The sequence below is a fragment of the Ovis aries genome, chromosome 18 (genome assembly GCF_016772045.2).
Source record: "Ovis aries strain OAR_USU_Benz2616 breed Rambouillet chromosome 18, ARS-UI_Ramb_v3.0, whole genome shotgun sequence".
Classification (NCBI taxonomy): Eukaryota; Metazoa; Chordata; class Mammalia; order Artiodactyla; family Bovidae; genus Ovis; species Ovis aries.
Window position 1 is genome coordinate 65,360,113 of NC_056071.1, and position 10,489 is coordinate 65,370,601.

A 10,489-nucleotide genomic window follows, 5' to 3' on the forward strand; every position below is an offset into this window, starting at 1 on the left:
GAAGACGTCGCTTTACACGTGTAGTTGTTTCTGGGGTTCTAACCATTACACAGCTTAATCAGATTTCTGTCCTAGTAGAACATAATAATTTAGCTGACCCATGATTAAAAAGCATGCGGAGGTCTGATGAAGAAAGTTTTACAGTGACTTCCATAGACTAACAGTTCCAGCTGCCCTCCCCTCCCCAAGCATTATCAGGGTCTGGCAAAATTACAATGAAAAATATCAACAGACTCTCCCATGGCATTTCAAAACAAGGATTTCAACTTTAAAATTCCCTTGGAGGTGGTACAGTAAAACGGATGTTCAGGCCCTGGACACCAAGGGATGCGGACAGGCTGTCACCTAGGAGGGGCTCCCAGGAGACGCGCGGGGGTGGGGAGGCGGATGCAGAAGGCACGCGCCGCTGCCCATACGACCCCACAGGGCGAGTGGGATGGGGGGGCGCGGAACTCGACGCGGACTCGGGACCCCAAGGCGGGGACCGGCGGCGGATATCCCGGGTAGGGCTGCAGGAAACGATATCCAGGCTCGGGGAGGGTGGATCTAGGAAGCGGCCGGGGCGCGGGCCCGGCGGGACGGTGGGGGCGGGGGTGGGAACGGAGGATGTGGCTCCGAGGGGCAGGATGAGGGGGCGGGACGGCCCAGCGCGGACGTGCGAAGGCCGGGGAGGAGGGCAGGGCCGGGCCGAGAGGCAGGCCTGGGAGCGGTGACGAGGCGGGACGCGCGGCCGCCCGAGGACCGGGAGGGCGCGCCGGGGCGGGGGTCGCAGGGCCGCCGGTCACTTACCCCACTCGAGGAACTCGGCCACGTACTTGTCGCGGCGCAGGGCCGAGTGGCTGCACTCGGTGTACAGGCAGACGAGCACGTCGAGCAGCGTCTCCACGCTCAGGGCGCTCTCGTTGCGCCAGGGCCCGTCCAGGAGCAGCTGCTCCAGCTTCTTGAGCCGCACCTTGGCCGACATGGTGCCGCGCGGCCCGCTCCCAACGCGCCGGGCCTCTTGCCGGCCCGCTCGGCCGGTCCGTCAGGGCGCGCCCGCGGGGTCCCGGCGGCCGCGAGCCCCAGCAGCGGCGGCGCCTCGCCGCCGCCCCGTCCGCGTCGTCGCGCCCCGGCCTAGGCCGACCTCCTGGGCTCGGGCCCGGCGGCGCAGCGTCTGGGGCGCCGGGCCCCGCGGGTCCATGGGCCGCTCCCCTCCCCTCGGCGCCGCCGCCCGCCCCGCCCGGCGCCGCTGGGCTCGCCCCCGCCGCGCGCCCCGCGGCCCCACCCGCGGCCGCGCCCTCCCCGCCGCCCGCCGCCGCAGCTCGCCGTCGGCCTGGAGCAGCGCGGAGGCCAGCACCGCTGCGCAAAGCCCGGCCGGCGCCCGAGCCCCGACCCCAGGCCCCGACCTGGCGGCCCAGCCCCGCGGCCCGCAGCCAACCAGGGCGCGGCCAGCGCGGGCGCAGCCAACCACGGCGGGGCCGGCCGCCGCCGCCGCGCTGACCTCAGCGCGCCGCCCCGCCCCGCGCTCCCGGCTCCCGACTCCCGGCGCGGCCGGACCTCGCCGCTTGCCGTAGCGGGGCCGGGATGCTGGGAAGGCCGGGCGGGCGGGGTCGGAGGGCAGCACCGCCCGGCGGGGGCGGGCGGAGCGAGCGGCCAGCGCGCCGCCGAGATTGCGGGCCGGAGCGCGTGGAGCGCGACCCGGAGCCTGTGTGCGGGGCCCGCGCTCCCGCCGCGCGCGCGCGACGCGGCTCCAGGATGGGCCCCCGAGGCGTGAGGCGACGCCCGCGGGCTCTGGCCTGCCCGGGGGCTTCGGGGTTGGTGCGCTGAGGCGAGCGTCAAGGCTGCCCCGCTGCCGCAGTGCTGGCGACTTCGACCGCACGACGGGGTGTTTTAAAGCCGGGCCTCCTCTTAGCTGGGAGCGGCCTTTGGGGAAAGGCGGACCCTGCTCCGACTTGACAGGCGGGAGACTGAGGCCCGGGCTGGGTGGGGGCTGCCGGAGAGGGGCCACCCAGCGCCCCATGAATTCGTGATGCACCCCCGCCGCCCCCTCCCCGCAGATGCCTTGGGGTGGCAGTTTGGTAGGAAGCTGCCTGCCGTTCCCTCTGGGCTGGTACTCAGATCGCGGGTTTATGCGTGTGTCTGGGGAAGGAGGGTAATGGTGAATATCTGCAGCCAGAGGGACCCTTGGCGTCGGAAGAGGAGGGGCAGCCTAGAACTCGTGGGGAATTACTGAGGCCGCGGGGATGAGCAGGCAAGGGCTGGGGAGCCAGGGGACTGCAGCACGCCAGGCTTCCCTGTTCATCACTATCTCCTGGAGCTTGCTCAAACTCATGTCCATCGAGTCGGTGATGCCATCCAGCCATCTCATCCTCTGTCATCCCCTTCTCCTCCTGCCTTCAGTCTTTCCCAGCATAGGGACTTTTCCAATGACGATGTAGGGCTAGGGAATCCCTAAAGTGGGAGGAGGGGCGAGCGGGCAGCTTCAGGAGGAGCGGGGCCAGCTAGGGAGAGCAGATGAGGTTGAAGACGGCGCCCTAAAGAAGCCTGTGAGAAAACTAACCTACGGACATAAAATAGCGGCTACCTCTGTTGGGGAGGCATTGAGTGCCATGGGTAGCAGCGAGCCTTCTGGGCTTCTAGGAATGTTCTGTAATTTGACTTGGATGGTGGTTATGCAGGACTCCATATAAGGAACATTCTTAAACTGTGCACTTGAGTAGTGCATGTCGCTATTATACCTTAATTTTTAAAAAGCAGGCATAAACAATCTTTGGTGTTAGAGGTCAGAGTAGTGGATACGTCAGGGGAAATATGTGGTACAGGACTAGGAACATTCTGTATCTTGACCCATCTTGCTATATGGGTCTATACATACATAAAGTTTAATCAAGAAAAAGGAAAAAAAATGTTTTTAACGTCACTTAGTCGTGTCTGACCCTTTGTGACCCCATGGACTGTAGCCTACCAGGCTCCTCTGTCTGTGGAATTCTCCAGGCAGGAATACTGGAGTGGGTTGCCATTTCATTCTCCAGGGGATCTTCCCGACCCAGGGATGGAATCCAGGTCACCCGTGCTGCGGGCAGACTCTTTACCGACTGAGCCACCAGGGTACAAAACAAAACAATAAACCATGCTCTTAAATATTTGTACTCGTGTGTTATGGACCTTCCCCAGGTGGCTCAGTGCAGGCGATGCGTATTCAATCCCTGGGCCAGGAAGATCTCCTGGAAGAGAGCATGGCAACCCACTCCAGTATTCTTGCCTGGAGAATCCCGTGGACAGAAAAGCCTGTCAGGCTACAGTCCATAGGGTCACAAAGAGTCGGACATGACTGAAGCAACTCATCACACAAACACATGTATTATACCTCAATTAAAAAGAAAAAGGCCAAGCCAACAAAAGGCCCAAAACCAAAGATGCCCCGCTGGTTTTAGGGTAAAGACCAAATTCTTCACTTTACCTTTGTCTGTTTGTTGGAGTATAGTTGACTTAAAATGCTGTGCTAGTTTCTGCTGCACACCTTACATTTGAAGTGATCAAACATCTGAATTTGTCTGGGACAGTCCCAATTTTTTGCCATTGTCCCAGTGTACATCTAACAATGTCCTTCATTCCCGCCATGCCCCCATTTATACAGGATGCTCTCTCATCCCCAGACACAGCAGGGTGGCCTGGGCCTGCTCAGCCCTCTAGCCCTGTCCTTACTCTCTTCTCCTGGGTCTCTGACTTCAGTCTCACTGCCTGCCTTGCTGTTCCTCTGCCGTTTCTGCTCCCTCCTGCCTCAGGGCCTTTGCATTTGCCAAGCCCTTCAGCTTGGATGCCCCTCCCTGGCCATTTTCACTTTGCTCAGCCCAAATCTGTCTCAGAATCGTCCTTTCAGGGCAGCCTTGCCTAACTCCCCAGGCCCCACTTCATAGTTTTCCTTAGCACTTGGCAAAGTGGGTACCTGTGAGTCTTGCCCATTAGTCAGGATACTAGAAATCTTCCTGGCCTCAGTTTCTTCAAAGATTAAAAAAAGAATGATAATAGGACCTTCACCAGTATTTCAGTAAGTTTCTGGAAGAACTAAATTAATACCCCAAGAGCACCTTGAACTGCCTTTTGGCTCACATGCTCACACACTGATAGCTGGTGTCATGCACTGGAATTGTTATATCTAAAACCAGGGGCAGGGGCTCTGTGACCAGCTGATGGGCCGAGTGTCTTGGGTTCCCCAGAGCAGGGAATCCCAGTGTCCTCAGGCATCCATCCTTGAGGTTCCTCTGTGTCTCTTAATCACTTTGGGCCGCTATAACAAAGCACCATTGGCTGGGTGCCTTATAAACAACAGCAGTTTATTTCTTACAGTTCTGGAGGCTGGAAGTCCAAGATCAGGATGCCAGTGTGGTCTGGTTCTGGGTGACTTCACTGTCCCTGGTTACAGAGGGCTGTATTTCTGTGCTCTCACATGATGGAAAGCGGTAGCTCTGGCCTCTTATAAACAGGCACTAACCCATTCATGAGGTCTCCAGCCTCATGACCTAATCATTTACCAAAGCCCCACCTCCTAAAAAACATCACACTGAGCCTGGCCTTACCCCCAGGCCCTGAAACATGCACAACATAGAGTAATCAAGCCACAGCACAGTCTCACCTAATCAATGCGACAAGAGGCCAACACTCAGAGAGCACTCTCGCCTGACCTCTCTTCTTACACAGCTCTGAAACTGCGGGGAAACCTGTTTTTGTGAACCTGAGAAATGGGGCCCGATTCCAAAAGCAGTGATTTCCCCCGTGAAAGCTGGATAGCTGCAACCTCACTCCTGCCAGAAAAACACACAGGTTCATTTTTCTCTTCTTTACAATAACAACTTTTTCAAATATTTGAGTTTTCTGAAACAGCCTACGTGCCACTTCTTGACAGGAAGTCTTCCAATAGTACAGTTTCGCCTGATTAGGGTAACAACAGGTATGGCAGTCAACACTCACGGAACACTCTCCCCCAACTTCTTTTCTCATGGAATCGAACAGTGTGTCTTAAGAGCGTCTTCACACAGCCTGAAACTGCGGGGAAACCTGTTTTGAGATGAGGAAGCAGAGCTGAAAGTCTGGCAGGTAGAAGACTTGGGACCAAGTACCCAAGAGGAGTGAACTGCACTGAGAGACGCCTGGAGATCTGCAGGCGGTCCCGCAGGTTTCCAGCAGCATACTGACCAGCACTTGTGCAGGAGGAAACTATCCAAGGCTGGGGAAAGAACCACTCAAAAGGACTATAGCAAGTAGCGCCTGGTACTCACATACACTGGGACTAGTGTTGTTTTTCACCAGCCAAACTAGAAAAGCTCGATAATTCGGTACTGGGCAGAATTCCCTAGAAGTTTGTGCTTTGGGTGTGGGAACTAGCCTGGGACTGAGGATTGCTCCAGATCTGCCTACTAACAAATCATAAAAACAAGACCCCAAAGTATCAAACTGTTTCCGGGTAATTTAACAGCATCCCAGAACCAAATTCCAGAAAATTTATAAGAACACAAAAATATCCAGCACCCCAAACAGATCAAATCACAATGTCTGGCATCTACTCAAAGACTTCTAGGCAAACAGTCAGGGAAACTCAACCCATAATGAAGAGAATTATCAAATAATCAAAACTAACCCAGAACTTCCACAGATGTTAGAATCAGCAGAGAACGACACTAAAGCAGTTGTTATAGCTGCATTCCACATGTTCAAAACATGAGTAGAATCATAAAAGACATTTTTTAAAAAAACCTAATAGAATTTTCAGAGATTAAAACTACACTTTCTGAGATGAAAAACATACTGTATGGGATTAATGCCAGATTAGACATTGTGTAAGAAAATATTATTGAATTTGAAGGTACAGCAGGAGAGCTTATCCAAAAAAATTAAAAAGCGAGGAAAAAAAAATAACGGACTTCCCTGGTGGTCCAGTGGTTGGGAGTCTGCCTTCTAGCGCAGGAGATGTGGGTTCTATCTCTGGTGGGAAAACTAAGCCACCAAAAGCCACGGGGCAGCTAAGCTTCTGCACAGCAACTACTGAGCCTAGGCCACAGCTACTGAGCCTGCGTGCCACAAGGAAGACCCAGAACAGCCAAAAAAGAATTCTTTAATTAAAAAAAATGAACATCAGTGAACTGTGGGACAATATCAACTGATCCAATATATGGATTGGGGTCCCAAAGGAGAAGAACAAGAAAGAGAAGGGACAGAAAAAAAAAAATCTGGAGAAATAATGGCTGAAAAATCTCCAAACTCGATGAAACCCATAAATCACAGATCCAAGAGGTTCAGTGAAACGCAAGCACAAGAAACATAAGAAAAAACAATAAAACCCCCCAAACAAACACGTAATACTAAAGCACATCATGATCAAACTGCTCAGAACCTGTTGACAAAAAGAAATCAGCCAGAGGAGGAAAAAGATACTTTATGTGCAGAGGAACAAAGATGACATCAAATTTCTCATTGGAAATTGTGTAAATGAGAAGACGTCTCATTGGAGTGGCATCTTTAATGTACCAAAAGCAAAGCAAAATAACTGCCACCCCCAGAATTCTATACCCAGCAAAAATATCTTTCAAAAAATGAAGGTGGAAATAAAGACATTTTCAAATATATGAAGGCCCACCAGGAAGGCAGAGGAACAGTGCCTGATTGCCTTCTTTTGCTTTTCTAGACACACTTACTACTTGGGTAAGCTTCTCTGATTCATTTGCTGGGTACCCATGAAGGCTGTCAGTTTTGAGGGAAACCCAGAGAAAAAGTGGGTTCAGAACAATGCAGGTCCAGGCCTTGGTGCAAACTGCCCTGCCACATAAGCAGTTAAGCCCCAAGATCCAGCAGACCCTGGGTTGGTTGGTTTGTCTGTGGGGAGAGTGCTGCGCTGGGTCTTTGTTGCTGCACGCAGGGTTTTTCTTGCTGTGGAGCACAGGCTCTAAGGCGTGGGGGGTTCAGTCATTGCGGCACATGGGCTCAGCAGTTGTGCTGCACAGACCTAGCTGCCCCATAGCATGTGGACTCCTGCTTGGACCAGGGATCGAACCTGGGTCCCCTGCATCGGCAGGTGGATTCCTAACCACTGGGCCACCGGGAAGTTGCAGACCATGTCTTCTTCTGCCAACAACTCTTCTGCATTTCAAGGACTGTTCCTGGCTTCCTGGTGGATCTAGATGGGGGCTTAGTGCCTAACCACGGATAACCAAGGAATTATGACTCAAGATGTCCATCATGAAATAGATATCGTCTTACCTACTAAATCTTAAGTGTAGATACGTACATGGCATTCCATTGTAGAATGAAACTCCTCCCAAACAGACTTGGAAGGAACAAGCAGACTTCATGAGTAGGTGACTTAGACTCCATGGTATCTGTTTTACCAACTGTTAAAAACCCCACAGCTATGCTCCCATGGGAAGTGTTGTGATCAGTCAATGGAGGATGAAAACATGTGTCTGATTTAAAGATTGGTCTGCCTGGTGTGGTGACTCCCACAAAAGATGGATGGCTGTGGCTTTACAGACACACTCAGGAGAAGCCCCGAAAGACTATGGTGAAGAGCAATTCTTCCAGAAGGCAAATATGTTGATTCTAAAGACTAGAGATCTCTTCAAGAAAATTAGAGATACCAAGCAAATATTTCAGGAAAAGATGGGCTCAATAAAGGACAGAAATGGTATGCACCTAACAGAAGCAGAAGATATTAAGAAAAGGTGGCAAGAATACACAGAAGAACTGTACAAAAAAGATCTTCACAACCCAGATAATCATGATAGTATGATCATTCACCTAGAGTCAGACATCCTGGAATGCAAAGTCAAGTGGGCCTTAGAAGGCATCACTACAAACAAAGCTAGTGGAGGTGATGGAATTCCAGTTGAGCTATTTCAAATCCTAAAAGATGATGCTGTGAAAGTGCTGCACTCAATATGCCAGCAAATGTGGAAAACTCAGCAGTGGCCACAGGACTGGAAAAGGCCAGTTTTCATTCCAACCCCAAAGAAAGGCAATGCCAAAGAATGTTCAAACCACCGCACAATTGCACTCACCTGGCACACTAGTACAGAGAAGGCAATGGCACCCCACTCCAGTACTCTTGCCTGGAAAATCCCATGGACGGAGGAGCCTGGTAGGCTGCAGTCCATGGGGTCGCTAAGAGTCGGGCACGACTGAGCGACTTCACTTTTGCTTTTCACTTTCATGCATTGGAGAATGAAATGGCAACCCATTCCAGTATTCTTGCCTGGAGAATCCCAGAGACAGAGGAGCCTAGTGGGCTGCTGTCTATGGGGTTGCACAGAGTCAGACACGATTGAAGCGACTTAGCAGGAGCAGCAGCAGTACACACTAGTAAAGTAATGCTCAAAATTCTCCAAGCCAGGCTTCAACAGTACGTGAACCATGAACTTCCAGATATTCAAGCTGGTTTTAGAAAAGGCAGAGGAACCAGAAATCAAATTGTCAACATCTGTTGGATCATCGAAAAAGCAAGAATTCCAGAAAAACATCTATTTCTACTTTATTGACTATGCCAAAGCCTTTGACTGTGTGGATCACAACAAACTGTGGAAAATTCTGAAAGAGATGGGAATACCAGCCCACCTGACCTGACTCCTGAGAAATCTGTATGTAGGTCAGGAAGCAATGGTTAGAACTGGACATGGAACAACAGACTGATTCCAAATTGGGAAAGGAGTACATCAAGGCTGTATATTGTCACCCTGCTTATTTAACTTACAGGCAGAGTACATCATGAGAAACACTGGGCTAGATGAAGCACAAGCTGGAATCAAGATTGCCGGGAGAAATATCAATAACCTCAGATATGAAGATGACTCCACCCTTATGGCAGAAAGTGAAGAGGAACTGAAGAGCCTCTTGATGAAAGTGAAAGAGAGTGAAAAAGTTGGCTTAAAACTCAACATTCAGGAAACTAAGATCATGGTATCTGGTCCCATCAGTTCATGGCAAATAGATGGGGAAACCATGGAAACAGTGACAGAGTTTATTTTGGGGGCTCCAAAATCACTGCTGATGGTAACTGCAGCCACAAAATTAAAAGATGCTTACTCCTTGGGAGAAAAGTTATGACCAACCTAGATAGCATATTAAAAAGCAGAGACATTACTTTGCCAAGAAAGGTCCATCTAGTCAAGGCTATGGTTTTTCTAGTAGTCACGTATGGATGTGAGAGTTGGACTATGAAGAAAGCTGAGCGCCAAAGAATGGATGCTTTTGAACTGTGGTGTTGGAGAAGACTCTTGAGAGTCCCTTGGACAGCAAGGAGATCCAACCAGTCCATCCTAAAGGAGATCAGTCTTGAATATTCATTGGAAGGACTGCTGCTGAAGCTGAAACTCCAATACTTTGGCCACCTAATGTGAGGAACTGACTCACTGTAAAAGACCCTGATGATGGGAAAGATTGAAGGCAGCAGGAGAAGGGGACAACAGAGGATAAGATGGTTGGATGGCATCACTGACTCAATGGACACGAGTTTGAGTAAACTCTGGGAGTTGGTGATGGACAGGGAGGCCTGGCATGCTGCAGTCCATGGGGCCGCAAAGAGTCGGATGTGACTGAGCGACTGAACTGAACTGATGTGGACTCATGGGCAGTGGTTAACAGGTTGGCCAGCTGATCAGAGACTTGGAAAGAATAACCTTTTCCTTGGAGATCTGGGGGAAAGGCACACAAATGGACCTGTCAGAAAGGGCACAAAGTGAGAATGAATACTCACCGAAGGACATCCGCCATGGAGGAAGTTCTCAAGTGTCGAGTGGACAAGGTGATCTGTTTCTGAGGACGTCAGCCTCTCCCCTCCCTTGCCCCAGTGCTTGCTCAACAGGTCCATGTACAAGTGACCAAGAGGGCAGAAATGGAGTCTATGCAGGGACTCGGCCATATGAACTGCCCTCACCCTGGCTGACTTGGCTTCCGTTATGGCTGAGTGCCCACCTTGTCACCAGCAGGGACCCACACTGAGTTCCTAATATGGTACCATTTCCCAGAGGGACCAGCCTGGTACCTGGCGGTCAGCTTGATGACATAGGGCCCCTGTCATCACGGAAAGGGCAGCACATTGCCCTTGGCTATTTCAGGTGAGGCCTTTTCAGTCAAGTTCCTTCTACCGGCAGCACCATTTGTGGACTCGGAGAATGCTTTATTTATCCATCACCATGGCAACCCAGGCAACATCGCCTCGGGCTGAAGGACTCATTTTCTGATGGAGAATGAGGCAGAGAGCTCCTGCCCAAGAAATTCCCTGGACTTACCCCATGGCCCATCCTCCAGAAGCAGCTGCCTTGGGAGGATAGTGGGATGGTCTGCAGAGACTACTTACCATGCCGGGTGAGACACAACACCCTGCAAGGTTTAAGTGCTGCTCTCCAGGGTGTGGGGTATGCTTGACCCACCAAGCATTACAGGGTGCCCTTCCCCCACAGCCCAAACGCCTGGATCCGGGAATCCAGCAGTGGAGGTGGGAGTCATCCCTCCCACAATTACACCA

General features: G+C 51.9%; 1 protein-coding gene across 1 annotated transcript in view; it reads right to left on the bottom strand.

Annotated features, from left to right (window-relative positions):
• CDC42BPB (CDC42 binding protein kinase beta) overlaps positions 1 to 1,387 on the bottom strand; it is a 103,025-nt gene extending 101,638 nt beyond the window's left edge. Inside the window, exon 1 of the mRNA XM_027957437.3 lies at positions 790 to 1,387. Coding sequence (XP_027813238.2) covers positions 790 to 964 — 175 coding nt within the window. The 5' untranslated portion in view covers positions 965 to 1,387. The remainder of the gene's footprint in view (positions 1 to 789) is intronic.
• Positions 1,388 to 10,489: the final 9,102 nt, after the last annotated feature.